General features: G+C 42.3%; 2 protein-coding genes across 3 annotated transcripts in view; one reads left to right on the plus strand and one right to left on the minus strand.

The window, feature by feature from the left end:
• trip13 (thyroid hormone receptor interactor 13) overlaps positions 1 to 11,391 on the plus strand; it is a 46,277-nt gene extending 34,886 nt beyond the window's left edge. Inside the window, exons 11-14 of one of the 2 annotated variants that reach the window (XM_033016623.1) lie at positions 1,132 to 1,285; positions 1,421 to 1,533; positions 2,338 to 2,407; positions 8,511 to 11,391. In XM_033016623.1, the coding sequence (XP_032872514.1) occupies positions 1,132 to 1,285; positions 1,421 to 1,533; positions 2,338 to 2,407; positions 8,511 to 8,615 (442 nt within the window). In that variant the 3' untranslated portion in view covers positions 8,616 to 11,391. The remainder of the gene's footprint in view (positions 1 to 1,131; positions 1,286 to 1,420; positions 1,534 to 2,337; positions 2,408 to 8,510) is intronic. The other variant, XM_033016628.1, reaches the window with a different exon arrangement.
• Positions 11,392 to 11,393: 2 nt separating this feature from the next.
• LOC116969870 (carboxylesterase 5A-like) overlaps positions 11,394 to 19,134 on the minus strand; it is a 17,465-nt gene continuing 9,724 nt past the window's right edge. The window contains exons 4-5 of the mRNA XM_033016636.1: positions 13,923 to 14,096; positions 11,394 to 12,084 (exon numbers count right to left, since the gene is read on the minus strand). Of these exons, the coding sequence (XP_032872527.1) occupies positions 11,601 to 12,084; positions 13,923 to 14,096 (658 nt within the window). The 3' untranslated portion in view covers positions 11,394 to 11,600. The remainder of the gene's footprint in view (positions 12,085 to 13,922; positions 14,097 to 19,134) is intronic.

A 19,134-nucleotide genomic window follows, 5' to 3' on the forward strand; every position in this document is an offset into this window, starting at 1 on the left:
ATAGGCCAAATGGAAGGAATTTAGTGTTCAATTGCTGTAAATTAAAGTCCATTTTAAATCGGCTTTCTAGTGGGATCCTGTGAACGCGCTGGTTTAGAACGTTCACATTGCGGTAGATTTGTGCCCCAAATGCCCAGAAAAATACTGCGGGATATAATGGGCCCAAAATGAGCTGCTCGCAATATTAAACTTTGTATAAACGGATCTTAAGAAGCCCTTTTTAATGTAATAATAAGCTACATACCTTCTGTGGTTTGCTCTATGGGACCCTGACGGCTGTCGGTGGTCGCGGGTTTAGAGATTGATTTTTAAACTACTATAACTATTATCCAAGGCCTTTAAAACTAATAATAGCTTTTGCGACGGGGTCTTCCAGCGATTTTTCGTTAATAATTAACAAGGCTGAACATTTTCGATTTGAACAGCCTAGAGAAAATCGCGTTTTAAACCCGCCCCCCTCTAAACGGCGCCAAAATCGCGCACACCCGCAGCGACAGATTTTCAGCGACGCTTCAGGTAGGCTTTGCAACATACCTACATCTACACTAGTCCCACCCGTACGCGTTTGGCCGATAATCCTCATTCTTTCCTATCCGTGTACTTGTACAAATGTCCTTTACATGTTGTTATAGTACCTGCCATAATTATCTCCTCTGGCAGCTTGTTCCATATATCCACCAACCTCTGAGGAAAAAATTGCCCCTCAGGTTCCTATTAAATCTTTCCTCTCTCACCTTGTATCCTTTAAAATAAAACTTAACTTGACTTAATTAAATGGCTAAATAGGTGTGGAAACTATGGAAAATTGAATTAGATGGTGAACTTATCAGTTGCATCGGAACTAAGTGTAACAATACTTTTAGTCAATTTTTAAAACGTAAGTACTAGTTGTAAAGCCTGCCCCACTATGTGTATTTTAACTTCCACCTGCTGACATGGCATGGAGGCAAATATTTCTAAAATCGTGCTACTGTGCAATCTTTGGCCGATGCCCTGGTCTGAGACCGTTTTTTTTTCTGTTTAAGTTGTTTGTCTGAGCCATTAAACCATAAAAATAATTTTTGTTCTTCAATCTGTTCACTTTTAAAAAAAAAAAAAATTCTCATTCTTCCTATACATTCCCCTGCTCAGATTTCCTAATGTGGTAATTCTAACAACATCAAACATCACCGAAAAGATAGATTTGGCTTTTGTGGATCGAGCAGATATCAAGCAGTACATTGGGCCCCCATCTCCAGCAGCCATCTTTAAAATCTTACTCACTTGTCTCGAAGAGCTGATGAAGGTATGGTACTGATGGTTTATATAAAGCATGGCATATCATCTATTTGGATTGCAAAATGGGTTTCTTTTGGGAAGGTATACCATGAGAGAAAGATGAACTGCCTTAAGTAGTTTTTATTTCTCCTTTTGTTTTTAGCGACAGATCATCTACCCCAGACAGCAACTGCTGACGCTAAGAGAATTGCAAATGATCAGTTTCTTGGAAAATGATGTGTCGAGATTGAGTTTGGCACTTAAGAATATTGCAGCGTGAGTTCCATTGTACTGATGATTCCTTATTGGGTTTATTCACTACCTCTGTGCCATATGGCATGATTGAAGACTGCCTGTGTGAAGATTATATGCTGGAGTAACTCAGCAAGTCAGGCAGCATCTCTAGAGGAGATGGATAGCTGACGTTTCAGGTCGGGAGTCTGAAGAAGCATCCTGACCTGTAATATTATCCTCCGAAGTTGCTGCCTAACCTGCTGAGCTATTTCAGCAGTTTGTATTTTTTGTAAACCAGCATCTACAGTTATCTGTGTCTCAATTTTATTCTCGATATATATATATATATATATATATATAGAGAGAGAAATGCCTCATTTTTAAAATGTGATGTGAGGCTAGAAAAGATGATCATAGCTGGCCATTTCGCTGTGCTTGTCTTGGGCCTTTCTCTCTCTCTCTCTCTCCTTCAAATGTGGAAATGACTGCCATTTGCATCTTGCTTCCCCATTCTAAGTGGTATAGGATAATGAATTTGCCTTGCATCTCTCCGAGTACACTACTTTGACATATTGACATTTTGAGTTGCTATTGAAGCTTCACATCAGAGTTGTTTCCTGTGGTTTTCTCCCTTAAACATTGAAACCAAGCTTTCCATGAGTTTGAAGACCAATTGTTAAATGAGCCACAAAGAGATAGATGTTTGATGATCTAGATCTCACTGTAAATGTACGACTGGGTTCTAGATTTTATGATTAATGCGCTGTCAATGTTTAGCTAAGACGACACTTACATTGGATCTGAATTTTCATCGTGATCAATTTTCCCTGTTTTTGTAAAATTCAGGAAAAGTGAAGGACTTAGCGGACGTGTTTTGAGGAAGTTACCCTTTCTAGCTCATGCACTGTACATTCAGGTAAGTTAGTTTTTTTTGTAATGTGTGGGTGTGCTTGTGGATGCATGCATGTATGTGTAAGTATAATGCTGGTGCAATTTGATGCAAAGGATGCATTGTGTTCTTTGGCCATGGGAAGATAGTCTTCCGGTTACTACCTTCACATTAGCAATATACTGTAAATTGAGGAAATTTGAAGTGAGAAGAATAATGAATGCCTTAGATGTTTCCAATGGATCAGCAATATTGTATTTCTTTCTCTAAAGATCATGCCTGTTATGTATATGAAAGAACTGCAGATGCTGGTTTAAATCGAAGGTAGACAAAATGCTGAAGTAACTCAGCGGGACAGGCAGCATCTCTGGAGAGAAGGAATGGGCGACGTATTGAGTCAAGACCTTTCTTCAATTATGTCAGGGAGTGTGCGGGACAAAAATAGAATGTAGTCGGAGACAGTAAGACTGGTGGGAGAACTGGAAAGGGGGAGGGGATGGAAAGAGAGGGAAAGCAAGGGCTATTTGAAGTTAGAGAAGCCAATGTTCATACCGTTGGGGTGTAAGCTACCCAAGCGAAATATGAGGTGCTATTCCCCCAATTTGCGCTGGGCCTCACTCTGACAATGGAGGAGGCCCAGGACAGAAAGGTCAGATTGGGAATGGGAGGGGGAGTTGAAGGGCTGAGCAACCGGGAGATCAGGTAGATTAAGGCGGACTGAGCGGAGGTGTTCAGCGAAACGATCGCCGAGCCTGCACTTAGTCTCACTGATCAGAAGTTGACACCTGGAACCGCAGATACATTAGATGAGGTTGGAGGAGGTGCAGGTGAACTTCTCCCTCACCTGGAAAGACTGTTGGGGTCCTTGGATGGAGTCGAGGGGGGGAGGTAAAGGACCAGGTGTTGCATCTCCTGCAGTTGCTGGGGAAGTACCTGGGGAGGGGGTGGTTTGGGTGAGAAGGGACGAGTTGACCAGGGAGTTGCAGTGGGAACAGTCTCTGTGGAAAACAATGGGGTGAGGATGGGAAGATGTGGCCAGTAGTGGGATCCTGTTGGAGGTGATGAAAGTGTTGGAGAATTATATGCTATACTAGACTAAGTGGGACCCGTTGGGTCCCATGTTCACACGGGAGGGCTGGTCCCCCGACGCAAAATTCCACCTCTCTACCAATTCCAATATTGGTGGCCAGTGGGGGGGCTTTCTGGAGTGTTGGTATGGGTTCTTGGGGTGGCAGCTCAGTCCCTCAAGCCTGATCTGCTGGCAGCAAACTCACGGCTGGTGGGCTGGCAGTTGACTCATGACTATTCCTTGAAATTCCATTTCAAGCAGGGTGCAAGGCCACCAAATTCAAATCCTTGTTCCTACCATTTCAAGCAGGGTGCAAGGCCACCAAATTCAAGTGCAGTTTCATACCACTATGAGCAGGGTGCAAGGCCACCGAATTCAAGTGCAGTTTCCAACCACTTCAAGCAGGGTGCAAGGCCACCGAATTCAAGTGCAGTTTCCAACCACTTCAAGCAGGGTGCAAGGCCACCGAATTCAAGTGCAGTTTCATACTACTTCAAGCTGGATCCATGGCCACCAAATTCAGTGCAGTTTCATACCACTTCAAGCAGGATGCAAGGCCGCCAAATTCAAGTGCAGTTTCATTCCACTTCAAGCAGGGTCGAAGGCCACCAAATTCAAATGCAGCTTCATACCATTTCATGCAGGGTGAAACCACCATAAAACCACACAAAACACCAAACTCACAGTTCAGTAGACATTCAGTGTGTTCAGTTGATTCACAGCTCAGACAGAGTCATGACCTCTCCCTCCCCCATCATGCAGAGACTGAGCCACACCCACACTTCCGGGTTTTATTACCCCTCCCCCTCCCACCGGAAAAGGTGTGGCTTTCAGGGCGTGATTGACAGGAGAGAGATTTTCAACATTTTTTAAACACTAATAACACTTTTATTTTTAATTGATGGGAAGAATTCTCTGCACCTGCTCAGCAGAGGGGGGACTGAGTAAGATGGCCAAAAATCACAGCCGTAAGTGGTAGCATTTTATCTTAAATCAATATACAGTGCAAACAGGAAGTAAGTGCATTTGCAGTAGTGCCTTTTAACTTCAAGCCAAAGCACCCAAGCCATCATTTGCAGTGCCTTTCAACTTCAAGCCAAAGCACCCAAGCCACCATTTGCATTGTAGGGGGCGCTGTCTTGTGCACGGTTGCCCAGCCAGCAGTTGTCCTGTCCTTTCATCTTTTTTTCTTATTTTTAGTTAGTTTAGTGTTTTGTTTTAGGAGTTCTAGCTTTTTTTATGTGTGGGGGAGGGGGGGGGGGGGGTGGGGGGAACTAATTTTCAGGGTCCCTACCTGGTCGGAGATGCAGCTTTTCTCCGGGCTGCACTCTCGACCCGTCCTCGCGGCCTAACAGCGGGCCTGGAGCGGCGTTTCCTGAGGGGATCGCCCAGAACCTCGGCATCCGCATCGGCGGCGGCGGCATCGGCGGCACCGGCGGCGGCGGCATCGGCGGCGGCGGGACCGGCATCGGCATCGGCGGAGCTGCGGGTCTGAGGATGGCGGTGCAGCGCTGGAGCGCCATTGCGGGGCGGGCGGTGCCTTGCCTGGGTCGCTGAGCTGGAACTCCGGTGAGCTGGGTCCATTGCGGAGCTGCGGGTCTGTGGAGCGGCTGTGGGCGACGGCGCTGAACTTTCCATCGGGAGCCTGGGATTTCCAGTTGAGCTCCATTCGGCGCGGCCTTGTCGGCTCCGGAAGCCACGGTCTCGAGTAAGGAGGCGGCCGTTTCCAGGGTTCCCAGGCCGCTGAGAGGACTCTCCCGACGCTGGAACAACATCACCCGGCAAGAACGGCCTGGAACATCGGGCCTCCGTAGAGGCAAATGTGGAGGCCTCAATAGGCCCGACTATGGGGGAACTGGGGTTGGGGACTGGACTTTGTGCCTTCCCTCATAATGGGAACCATTGTGGGGGGATGTTTTCATGTTAAAGTTCTTTAGTATTGTCATGTTTGTATTCTTTTTTTATGTGCTGCATTGGCATAACAAATTCCACCAGCCTGGCTGTGTGGTCATTAAAATAATCAATCAATCAATCAATCAATCAAGTAGTGCCTTTCAACTTCAAGCCAAAGCACCCAAGCCACCATTTGCAGTAAGTAGTGCCTTTCAATTTCAAGCCAAAGCACCCAAACAACCATTTGCAGGCAGTGCCTTTTTACTTCAAACAAACCATATTTTCTTTTTCATACCACATTAAGGGTACTCACAGTTGTGTAGACATTTGTTCAGTGTTATTCAGATCTCAGACAGACGTGACCCTTGGCTTCATCCATCCTGCAGAGACTGAGTGAGGCACACCACCTTCTGGATTTATAGTCCCTCCCCCTCCCTCCAGCAGGTGCAGCAGAGAAAATGGTGATTTTTTAAAACATAAACCCAAAGCTCCCAAGGTACCATTTGCAGTAAGTAGTGCCTTTCAACTTTAAACCAAAGCTCCCAAGCCACCTTTTGCAGTAAATAGTGCATTTCAACTTCGCCAAACCACCCAAGCCACCATTTGCAGTAAGAAGTGCCTTTCAACCTCAAACCAAATCACCCAAGCTATCATTTGCAGTAAGTAGTGCCTTTCAACTTCAAGCCAAAGCACCCAAGCCATCATTTGTAGTAAGTAGTTCCTTTTAATTTCAAACAAAGTACCCAAGCCACCATTTGCAGTAAGTAGTGCCTTTCAACTTCAAGCCAAATCACCCAAGCCACCATTTGCAGTAAGTAGTGCCTTTCAACTGCATGCCACCATTTGCAGTAAGTAGTGCCTTTCAACTTCAAGCCAAAGCACCCAAGCCACCATTTGCAGTAAGAAGTGCTTTTCAACTTCAAGCCAAATCACCCACCACCATTTGCAGTAATTAGTGCCTTTCAACTTCAAGCCAAAACACCCAAGCCAGCATTTGCAGTAAGTAGTGCCTTTCAACTTCAAGCCAAAGCAGCCGAACAACCATTTGCAGGTAGCGCCTTTTACTTCAAACAAACCATATTTTCATTTACAAACCACATTAAGGGTACTCACAGTTGTGTAGACATTTGTTCAGTGTTATTCAGAGCTCATAGAGATGTGACCCTTGGCTTCATCCATCTTGCAGAGAGTGAGGCACACCACTTCCTGGTTTTATAGTCCCTCCCCCTCCCTCCAGCAGGTGCAGCAGATAGAATGGTGATTTTTTTAAACTTCATGCCAAAGCTCCCAAGCCACCATTTGCAGTAAGTAGTGCCTTTCAACCTCAAGCCAAAGCACCCAAGCCACCATTTGCAGTAAGTAGTGCCTTTCAACTTCAAGCCAAAGCACCCAAGTCACCATTTGCAGTAAGTAGTGCCTTTCAACTTCAAGCCAAAGCACCCAAGCCACCATTTGCAGTAAGTAGTGCCTTTCAACTTCAAGCTAAAGCACTCAAGCCATCATTTGCAGCAAGTAGTGCCTTTCAACTTCATGCCACCATTTGCAGTAATTAGTGCCTTTCAACTTCAAGCCAAAGCACCCAAGCCACCATGTGCAGTAAGTAGTGCCTTTCAACATCAAGCAAATCACCCGCCACCATATGCAGTAAGTAGTGCCTTTCAACTTCAAGCCAAAGCTCCCAAGCCACCATTTGCAGTAAGTAGTGCCTTTCAACTTCAAGCCAAAACACCCAAGCCACCATTTGCAGTAAGTAGTGCCTTTCAACTTCAAGCCAAAGGTCCCAGGCCACTATTTGCAGTAAGTAGTGCCTTTCAACTTCAAGCCAAAACACCCAAGCCATCATTTGCAGTAAGTAGTACCTTTCAACTTCAAGCCAGAGCACCCAAGCCACCATTTGCAGTAAGTAGTGCCTTTCAACTTCATGCCACCATTAGCAGTAAGTAGTGCCTTTCAACTTCAAGCCAAAACACCCAAGCCACCATTTGCAGTAAGTAGTGCCTTTCAACTTCAAGCCAAAGCTCCCAAGCCACCATTTGCAGTAAGTCGTGCCTTTCAACTTTAAACCAAAGCTCCCAAGCCACCATTTGCAATAAGTAGTGCCTTTCAACTTCAAACCAAAGCACCCAAACAACTGTTTGCAGGCAGTGCCTTTTTACTTCAAACAAACCATATTTTCATGTTCAAACCACATTAAGGGTACTCACAGTTGTGTAGACATTTGTTCAGTGTTATTCAGAGCTCAGAGAGACGTGACCCTTGGCTTCATCCATCTTGCAGAGACTCAGTGAGGCACACCACTTCCTGGTTTTATAGTCCCTCCCCCTCCCTCCAGCAGGGGCAGCAGAGGGAATGGTGAACTTTTAAAAAAACATTAATATCTCTGATTTTTCATCGATGGGAAAAATCCTCCGCACCCGTAAGGCGGAGACGGGCTCTGAGCGAGGTGGCCAAAAATGACGGCCGTAGGTGGCGGCGTTCTGTCGGAAATCGCAGCACAGTGGGCCAAAAGCAGTCAAGATCAGAGATTTAGTAATATAGATGTGTGCCTGTGTGTTGTATGCCTGTTATGTGATGTGTCTCTGATATTCTATTTGATTACCACGGTAGTTTTGCTTTGACATTAAATTCAATTAAGTGACCAAAATCGGATTCATGGCTCTTAAATAATTACATGGCTTGAGATTTTTCGACTGTCTTGTCAATTTTGAATTGAACCCCTTATTTGTTGCATTGTGTGATTTGGCCTCGAGTTACTAGAAATTGTGATGTGCCCTCCTGAGTTTGGTGATTTATGTTGTGCTGCCTTTGTAAGGAATTATTATCGTATCAACCATAGTTACTTCCAATGGGGGCTCCATTTGCACGCAGGTTCCCTGAAAATTGGCAACCAGGGTGCGATGGCATATCTGCAATGTTCTGTTTATAAACAGTGAGTTGCTGCAGATTTACATTTCAACCAGTGGTATAAAGGCAACTTTTACTTCAAGGTTCCATGGTCAACATTTTGTGCACACTATTTTAAAATATCACAATACAGCCATCATGACCTCCTGCCAGACAGACTATTCTGCCAAACCAAGGGTGATTTGAAATCGTTTGTTACATTGATGTGCGGTGTTTTGTGCTACATTGAGTTGTTTTTCATTTTATTTTGCACTTTTTCATCAGTCAACATCAGTGACAGTAGAAAAGTTCCTCGAAGCTCTATCCATGGTGGTAGACAAGCAGTTTGAAGATCAGAAGAAACTAAATAGTGTGAACAGCAAGGATTAGTGCGGCCTTTGGCTAATAAATATTTGTGCAGCATAAAATTATCCTTAAAAAAATTATGAAATTGCCTTCAATAAGCACTATTTTACTTTGATTATTAGAACAGCGGTGGTTGATGTTTCATATGTATGTTGTTTCTTTCCACATTGGTAAACAATGTTTCAATGAAATTACTTGCGATAATTTTTCAGACTGCTTTTATAGTTACCCAGCCAAATGCTCAAATATTTTCCTTTCAATTATTCACAAAATGCTGGAGTATCTCAGCGGGACAGGCAGAAAGCATCTGCAGTTCCTTCCTATACACTTTTTAAATTATTCAGTTACTTCTTTCACATTTGCCAAAACTGTATAGAAATTACTGGCCGTTTGACTGTAGTAATTTATTGTGATGATACTTAATAATCATAATCATACTTTATTAGCCAAGTATGTTTTGCAACATACGAGGAATTTGATTTGTCATACAGCCATACACATAAAAAGCAACAAAACACATTTTAACATAAACATCCACCGCACTGACTCATCCGTATTCCACACTGATGAAATGCTTTAAAAAAAGTTAAATCTCTTCCATTCTATGTTCTCCCACGATCGGGGACCCTCGAACCGTCCGTTATCGGGTCGATCTTGGCTCCCATAGCCGGTGGTTGGTACCTCCGCGTCAGGGCGATCAAGCTCCCGCATCGGGGGGATCTCGGCTCCCCCGCGCCGGGTGATCGGACCCCGGGTCAGGGCTAGTCGAACCTCCTGCGACTTTGGAGCTTCCCGACATCAGTTTCTACCCGAGACTGCGAGCTCCTTGATGCTAATGCAATTAACAAGTATTATTAAATATGTACTTTAAGCATGAGTGTGTAGGAAGGAACTGCAGATGCTGGTTTAAACTGAAGATGGACACAAAGCTGGAGTAACTCCGGGACAGGCAGCACCTCTGGAGAGAAGGACTGGGTGATGTTTTGGGTTGAGACTGAAAAGGGGTCTCTACCTGAAATGCCACCCATTCCTTCTCACCAGAGATGCTGCCTGTCCCGTTGAGTTTACTCAAGCTTTTTGTGTCTATCTTAAGCATGAGACTGACAGGTGTCAATTTGTGATAGGTTGTGTGATGGGGCAGGACATACAGTTATGCTCAAATTACTGACACAGTCATACTTCTGTAATTGATTGCACATCAGCTGGTCCAGGTCATTAACACTAAGACATGATATGACATTTATATAGATGTATATTTTTAAGATGTCTGCAATATAATGGATTCCCATAGAATGTGTAGAATTGAAACTAATTATTCAGACCAGCTGATCTATGGTGGTATTTATGATCTGCAGAAGTTTTTCCTTCAACTATTCTCCAAACCCATCAGGCTATCTTTCTATTCTTTACTGTGCTGTTAAATGCATCTATATACCCACCTCAGCTACTCGATGTATGTTCTACTCTTCAGTTTTTTTCACAAAGCAGACATTTTGGATTCCCTGTTGATTTATCTCCCAAGAAATTGTTCTTCATTTGACCTCTAAAAGATTGGCAGCCCCATCACCCAATGAGCATAAACGTTCTTTAATAAATAGTGGGAGAGTCCTGTCAATCTCCTGACACGATGTCTTCTACATTTCAATGAATTTGAAGAACCTTTTGTAGGATTCAAGCACATTTAGTAAAGAGGCAGATTATTTTGCATTTATATTTGAGTACTAATGTTATAACCATAACACCTAAAATAGAGACTGACAGATGGGTGTGGGGGGAGGGGGGGGTCAAATCAATAAAATCAGTTTATACTTGTAATGTTGAATTTTGCATTTTGCTGACAAATTTTTGTCCTACAGTTTTGAGCTTGAGCTGGGAATGTGTTTTAAAAAAATTAGAAGATATAAAGGGATGGTATAAAATTTTATAACCAGGTTAGTGTGAATTTTCTGCGTGTTTTATCTTGCTCACTATATCTAAACATTTGTCATGTAATAATTTGTTGAAAAAAACTAAGCTAAAACAAAAAACTCATCAATTTCTTCCTATAATTACTTTTTTTTGGTTGGGTTGAGTAGGGCATTGCTTTTAAGAAGGGATATCTTATTTCTATACAAATGTTCTGTCTGATGATCACTGTATTTTATCTTGTACATTGTTACTTTGTAAAATATAACTCAATAATGATGCATTATTAAGGTAGATAAATAATTTGAGGATATGCAGTTAGATAATCCAAAGCTTTCTGTACATCCCACAGTTGGTTACTCTTTAACGTTGCCAAAAATGGTGAATTGCTACTTGCATTTTGTACAAATGTAATTATTGATTCATGCTATACTGTCCGATCATATTGTAGTACCCTGATTAAAAATGTAATCCAAGTTGATAAAGTAAAAGTACATGAACTGTCTTTACCTATGCAGTATTATGTTATGAGACCAGAAAAGCATTCACAAAAAATATAAAATGCAAATTAGATTTGACTTCCAGAACTGAATATTTTTTGTGTTTGGCAAATTTGACTTTTCACAAGTTGGAGTATGTCTGGGTTGCAATACTTGTTTAACAAGTTAATGTGTGATCTTTTCATGTGTAATGTTGCGGGAATTAACTTCCATCTGTTGTCTTAGTTCACTCCATTAGTACACGAGTTTAAGGTAATCAGCATTGTCTTTTCTCAGAATGTTAGCAGGTTTAGATCATTGCTCCGAGTATGTTTCTAATTGTGCGTTTTGAATTTGTCTGTTTTCCAATTGTTTTGATAAATTGAAAATATCAATAAAAAAACAAATGCAGCATAGATTTATTTTGTTACATTTTTATTCGTATACTCCGTTTCAATAAGAATCTTCTTAAATGAAAGTGAATGAAAACCAGCTATCTAATTCACCCAAATTGCTGTTTTACACGATATGGCTTTCTTTGGGTCAGATTTTTAAATCCCATTATTTTACTTTTCTTAAAAAGGCCTAATTTAAAGTCCAAATGCTTTGTATAATAAGTGAGTTTTCAAAATTTTGAATGTGTATTTTCATCAGTAATTCCCTTTAAAGATACTTCAGATGGAGTTAACAATCGTTGTAATTTCCTTAACTTACTCCATTGCATATACAATTTGTACAGTAATCCTAAACTCAGGAATGCCTCGATAAACAAGAGAGCAAAACTAACGTAGAATGCAGTGATTATTTCTTCAGCGGTCAGTTTCATTGACAGAATATCTTGTGTAACCTCATTACATAGTTCTGGAGACTGGGTGGTGGTTGGTCTGGCAGTGGTTGTAATATTCACAGGTAAATGTTTCTCTCCATTTTTATTACACCAATCTTTGGATTGTATTTTGAGGGCAATTCTGTTCCAAAATGCCGTTTGTTGACTCCGGTAAGAATTGCCTGTCCAGTCTGATCCGTCTGTAGTGACGTTTACAAATTCTCTGTTGGTGGATGTATATTTAGGCCACTTCGGTATCCTGTGTGGCCCTTTGTTTGGGTTACTGTTAAATTTAAAGAAACATTAAGAAAATAATTAAAACTCTCAGCCCTTCATGCCTGTTACACAACTCTTTCAATGCCTAGTTGATCAGAATCCCAACTCTATGTTATCTTGCCACCTTTGCTAAACACCATGCTCCAACTTGGGACATATGCAAGGTGTCGCTCCCTCATGTGGAAGTGTACCAAGAGGTAGTATTATTTTGTGTGGAAAATAAACTTGATTCTCTAACAATGGCCCAGCTTTGACTTTTGCACATATTGTAGCTACAATTTAAAAGAGAAATCTGGTGATTTGTTAAATTATAGTCCAATATCTAAATTCCAAGTTTACGAAGAAAATTATTTGCTTTCGCTGGAAGAAGTTGAAGTGAAATGTGTTGAGATGATACAAACACATTTCAAAATGCTGATAGGACAAAATCTCACTTTGCCCAGTTACCTTCCTGACATGAGGTCTCTTGTCTGCTGGATAATGAATGGTGGAAGAGAAATGGTGAGTGAAATATTTTGATTTGACCTGGCCTGGGGGAACCCAATGGTTGCCTGATGAAATACCTGATGTACTTCACTGTGGATAGACACAAAATGCTAGAGGAACTCAGCAGGACAGGCAACATCTCTGGATAGAAGGAATGGGTGACGTTTCAGGCCGAGACCTTCAGTCTGAAGAAGGGTCTTGACCTGAAACGTCACCCATTCCTTCGATTCGGAGGTGCTGCCTGTCCCGATGAGTTACTCCAGCATTTTGTGTCTATCCACAGTGTAAACCAGCATCTGCAGTTCCTACGTATGTATTTCATTGTGACTGCTGATCCAAACTAGTTAGGTGGATGTTACTAAAAGGACATCTACTTCTTGAAAGGCTGATGAAGCAAAAGGGCTGCTGCTAACTGTACTGAAAGCTCCCACTGTAAATGCATGTTCCTGTTCTCCAAATCTTATGGAGTAACAAAGATATTTAGAAACTATTAAAATATACTTACTATTTTTAAAATAAGACATCTTCAAATCTAATTTAATCAAAAATATTAATAACAACCAAAAAACAAGCAACTGTCCTTTTAAAAGAAGGATGGTGATTCCGTTTAAATGAATGTTTAAATGACCAGACTGATTCCTGGGATGGCAGGACTTTCATATGAAGAAAGACTGGGTAGACTTGGCTTGTACTCGCTAGAATTTAGAAGATTGAGGGGGGATCTTATAGAAACTTACAAAATTCTTAAGGGGTTGGACAGGCTAGATGCAGGAAGATTGTTCCCGATGTTGGGGAAGTCCAGAACAAGGGGTCACAGTTTAAGGATAAAGGGGAAATCCTTTAGGACCGAGATGAGAAAAACATTTTTCACACAGATAGTTGTGAATCTTTGGAACTCTCTGCCACAGAAGGTAGTGGAGGCCAGTTCATTGGCTATATTTAAGAGGGAGTTAGATGTGGCCCTTGTGGCTAAAGGGATCAGGGGGTATGGAGAGAAGGCAGGTACAGGATACTGAGTTGGATGATCAGCCATGATCATATTGAATGGCCGAATGGCCTACTCCTGCACCTTTTTTCTATGTTTCTATGAAAGGGTTGGATTTTGGTTGAGGGATCAAGTATAAAGTGGACACAGTTAATCCTCGCTATAATTAGGAACTGCACCTGGACTCAGCAGCAGATCAGTTTGCATTTACAGTTGACATTCAGTGTATTCTGCACTTCAGTGTTGCAGCGCACAGTTCTGCAAGTCAAGAATGTGCTGGTCTTTGCACTGATAGCTAACGCAATCTGGTCCGATGTTGAGAATGTGCTGAAAATTGAATGCCTTGCTTAATGTCACAGGAAATATTCCCCTACCCATTGTGTGCAAAGTTTGTCCAGTAAGCCATGAGGCTGAAAGATATTTGCTTCTCCGTTTCATTGTATTCTTGAGTTGGATTTTTAGCAACTGGGTCTCCAAACAGGTAAAGCAAATCATCTAGATGAGAAGCACCAATCCATGGAGAAGTCCTAGAGGAGGAGGCAGGATGGCTGGAACGAAAAGCAGATTTTGTCTTTTAGTACAAAAGTATACCTTTTACCAGCAAATTCAGTGTAATTCTAGTGGAGTAATAAACTGCACCCAGCACCAACCAGCATCTTTGTCTTGTTGACAGAGAGAGAGAGAGAGAGAGAGAGAGAGAGAGAGAGAGGGGTTATTGGCCTCACACCATCTCACCAAGTTCTCAGTCTCGTTCTTGTCCTTCATCTCATTGTTCCTGATCCAGCCCCCACAGTGATATCACCTGTAAATTTTAGATGGAGTTGGAGTAGAATTTGGCCAAACAGTTGTGAGTGTATAGGGAACTGTCATTCGTCACTGTCACTGTATGTCATGTCGTTACCTGTGGGCGGAGCACCAAGGCAAATTTCTTGTATGTGGATACTTGGCCAATAAACTTACTTAAAATATAACCATATAACACCATATAACAATTACAGCACGGAAACAGGCCATCTCAGCCCTACAAGTCCGCGCCGAACAATTTTTTTCCCTTAGTCCCACCTGCCTGCACTCATACCATAACCCTCCATTCCCTTCTCATCCATATGCCTATCCAATTTATTCTTAAATGATACCAACGAACCTGCCGCCACCACTTCCACTGGAAGCTCATTCCACACCGCTACCACTCTCTGAGTAAAGAAGTTCCCCCTCATGTTACCCCTAAACTTCTGTCCCTTAATTCTGAAGTCATGTCCTCTTGTTTGAATCTTCCCTATTCTCAAAGGGAAAAGCTTGATCACATCAACTCTCTATCCCTCTCATCATTTTAAAGACCTCTATCAAGTCCCCCCTTAACCTTCTGCGCTCCAGAGAATAATGCCCTAACTTATTCAACCTATCTCTGTAACTTAGTTGTTGAAACCCAGGCAACATTCTAGTAAATCTCCTCTGTACTCTCTCTATTTTGTTGACATCCTTCCTATAATTGGGCGACCAAAATTGTACACCATACTCCAGATTTGGTCTCACCAATGCCTTGTACAATTTTAACATTACATCCCAGCTTCTATAGTAGGGGAAGGGGAATGGAGAACACAATCTTGCAGGGCACTGGTGTTAAGGTTAAGGTTAAGGTTTATTGTGGAGGATGTGTTGTCACATACCCTCACTGATTGTCATCTATGGTGTGGCAGACTGGGGTGCTTAGTCCTGGGTACTGAGTGATAATCATGCCATAACTGAACAGAAGAGTATGTGCAAGCTGGGAGGTATGAACATGAAGCCTTCAGTGCAGAGAGCACAGTGGAACATTTGAATTCTATGCAAAGTCCCAATTGATAGAAGTTGTTAGTTAGTGTGTGACGGGCCATGTCTGAAGCTTGTGGTGCAGTTATTGGGATATAGCATTTGAAGATGCATTCATTCACCATGGCGACCTGTGAGAAGTTACTAATCTTTTTGTGCCACAGCATCTTGGTCCTTGGGCTTGCATGCTGGCATTGTTTCCAAAAGATGTTTGGAGAGCCTGATGATCCATGGAGGGTATAGAGGACTTTGTTCCTACTCACACTTCCTCCACTATGCCAGTGTGGTGGTATTCGTCATGTCTCAAGCATCAACATGAGTACCTGCATGCCTGCCAGTATCTGCCAAAGCATAAGCATGAAAGGCACAGATAATGCTCATTGCCTCAGGGTTAGCTCTTTTAAAAAGGTGAGGAGGAACTTCTTTAGTCAGTGGGTAGTTAATCTGTGGAACTCATTGCCACAGAGGACTGTGGAGGCCAAGTCAGTGGATATTTTTAAGGCAGAGATAGACATGTTCTTGATTAGAACGGGTGTCGAGGGTTATGGGTAGAAGGCAGGAAAATGGGATTAGGTGGCAGAGATCAGCCATGATTGAATGGCGGAGTAGACTTGATGGACCGAATGGCCTAATTTGACACCTAGAACTTGTGCACATTGCAACTCCCTGTTTGTGGTATTCATCTTGATGCAACAATGTCTCTGGGGTTTTAGGTTGCTGTTACCTTAAGAAAGAATGTCATGGTAATCTATTGAAACATAATTTTATGCATGATACAACCTTAAATTTTTTTTTAAAGATGCAAAGTGCTGGAGTATCTCAACTGGTCAGGCAGCATCTCTGGAGAGAATGGACTAGTAACATTGGACTACTGTAATAAGTAATGTTGTTTCCTTGATGTGTATAGTACACTGAGCTAAAGTCTTTCTCAACGACATTAGAAACATAGAAAATAGGTGCAGGAGTAGGCCATTCGGCCCTTCGAGCCTGCACCGCCATTCAATATGATCATGGCTGATCATCCAACTCAGTATCCTGTACCTGCCTTCTCTCCATACCCCCGATCTGTTTAGCCACAAGGGCCACATCTAACTAGTTTGTTTGGTTGTTTGTTTGTTTGTCTTTTTGCACAATGTCCGCGAGCATTGCCACTTTTCATTTCACTGCACATCTCGTATGTGTATGTGACGAATAAACTTGACTTGACTTAAATATAGCCAATGAACTGGCCTCAACTACCTTCTGTGGCAGAGAGTTCCAGAGATTCACCACTCTCTGTATGAAAAATGTTTTTCTCATCTCAGTCCTAAAGGATTTCCCCTTTATCCTTAAACTGTGACCCCTTGTCCTGTGACATTGGTATAAAAGCCACAACAAAATTCATTATTAAAAGGCTGGCTTAGATGCGATACCTGTCCCTAGACCTCCTCTCTTTACTCTGTCCAGGGACTCTAACAGTCTTTTCAGATTAGGCAGAGGTTCACTTGCACCTCCTCCATCCTCATCTACTGCAGCCGTTGTTCAAGATGTGGACTCTTATACGGTGAGATATCGGTGAGACCAAACGCAGACTGGGCGATCCTTTTGCTGCACACCTTCGCCCAATCTGCCTGGGCCTACCTGATCTCCCGTTGACCAAACACTTTAATTCCCCTTCCCGCTAGAGTAAAGAGTAGGAATTAACTTTTCAGAATGGCAGGCAGTGACTAGTGGGGTGCCGCAAGGCTCTGTGCTGGGACCCCTGTTACTGTATTTGCAATATAGATTAACGATTTAGACGAGGGAATTAAAGGTAACATCTCCAAGTTCGCGGATGACACAAAGCTGGGTGGCAGTGTGAGCTGCGAGGAGGATGCTATGAGGCTGCAGGATGACTTGGATAGGTTGAGTGAGTAGGCAGATGCATGGCAGGAGCAGTATAATGTGGATAAATGTGAGGTTAACCACTTTGGTGGCAAGAACAAGAAGGCAGATTATTATCCGAATGGTGTCCGATTAGGAAAAGGGGAGGTGCAACGAGACCTGGGTGTGCTTGTACATCAGTCACTGAAAGTAAGCATGCAGGACAGGCAAGATGCAGGAAAAGTGTTCCCGATGTTGGGGGTCCAGAACCAGGGGTCACAGTTTAAGAATAAGGGGTAGGCCATTTAAGACTGAGATGAGGAAAAACATTTTCACCCAGAGAGTTGTGAATCTGTGGAATTCTCTGCCACAGAAGGCAGTGGATGCCAATTCACTGGATGTTTTCAAGAAATAGTTAGATTTAGCTCTTAGGCCTAAAGGGAAATGGGGAAAAAGTAAGAACGGGGTACGGGTTTTAGATAATCAGCCATGATCATATTGAATGGCGATGCTGGCTTGAAGGGCCGAATGGCTTACTCCTGTACCTATTTTTCTGTTTCTATGACCTTTCTGTCCTGGGCCTCCTCCTTTGTCAGAGTGTGGCCGAACGCAAATGCAATAAATTTTCATAAAGTTTCCGGCTTAAGTCCTCTCTCCACCACCTCCAGTTTAAATTCCATTTGGAATATTTTGGAGGACCATGAAACCAAGAACCAAGAGGAACAGCACCTGATATGTTGCTTGGGCAACTTAAAACCCAGTGTTTTGAAAATTGATTTCTCTGACTTCAAATAATCCTTGCATCCCCTCTCTCTCTGTCCCTCCCCCACCCTAGTCGTTATACTAGTTTCAATCTCATCCAGCTGTATTTGTTTGTTTGTACTCATTTTCATCTAGCACACTGCGAACAATGGCCTGCTTCCTTTATTATTGCTACTTTTTTGCATATATTCATTCATTTGTTCTATTTCTCTATATATCATCGTCTCTATCTCTTGTTTCCCTTTCCCCTGACTCTCCGTCTGAAGAAGGATCTTGATCCGAAACGTTACCTGTTCCTTTTCTCCAGAGGTGCTGTCTAACCCGCTGAGTTACTCCAGCTTTTCGTGTCTAAACCAGCACCTTAAACCAGCGTTTCTTAACCTTTTTACCCTTACGGAACCCTTGAAATAATTTTCATGTCTCAGGGAAACACTTGCATAAAACTCATTATATACCTTTATTAATCTCTTTTCTTCTCTTTCATAAACTTAAAGTTCATAAGGCAAACATAATATATTTTTCTGACAACTGGTTTAAGCAAAAAATAACATGTTTTTCTCAGGTTTATTGACAATGCACAAAAAAAATGAAATCAAACTGCTTGTTCAAAACTGAAGCAAATAAGGCAAATGGATCTAACCTTGGGAGAGAGAGAGAGAGAGAGAGAGAGAGAGAGAGAGAGAGAGAAAAAACAACACACAAACTTTTCATAAACTAACAAATATGAACATACTTAAATTTTAAAATTCATATAACATCCCTAAATGATGGGTAAAAATGGCTAAATAACCTGGGTGAATGAGGTACCTGCACACCAGGAAGCAGACAGGACTGATGGAGACCGTGCATGCGTCTGTACTCGAGTGAGTCACTTGATGATACACAAATCCGTCACGTACAGCTCGTGTCCACTGACCACTAAAGGCTGTTTCAGACTGACGCCGTATAGACTTTCCTAAATATGACGTCGCTAAATATGCCGTACGTGTATAATAAAATTACGAATATGAAATTAAACACAAAAATGACTCAAAAATGCATTTACATATGATTAGCCCATTTATCTCTATTTTTCGCGGAACCCCTAGTGACCTCTCGCGGAACCCTAGCGTTATGGGGAACCCCAGTTGAGGAATTCTGCTTTAAACATTTATCCCTGGTGTTTAATGGTGT

Source organism: Amblyraja radiata, chromosome 2, assembly GCF_010909765.2.
Source record: "Amblyraja radiata isolate CabotCenter1 chromosome 2, sAmbRad1.1.pri, whole genome shotgun sequence".
Classification (NCBI taxonomy): Eukaryota; Metazoa; Chordata; class Chondrichthyes; order Rajiformes; family Rajidae; genus Amblyraja; species Amblyraja radiata.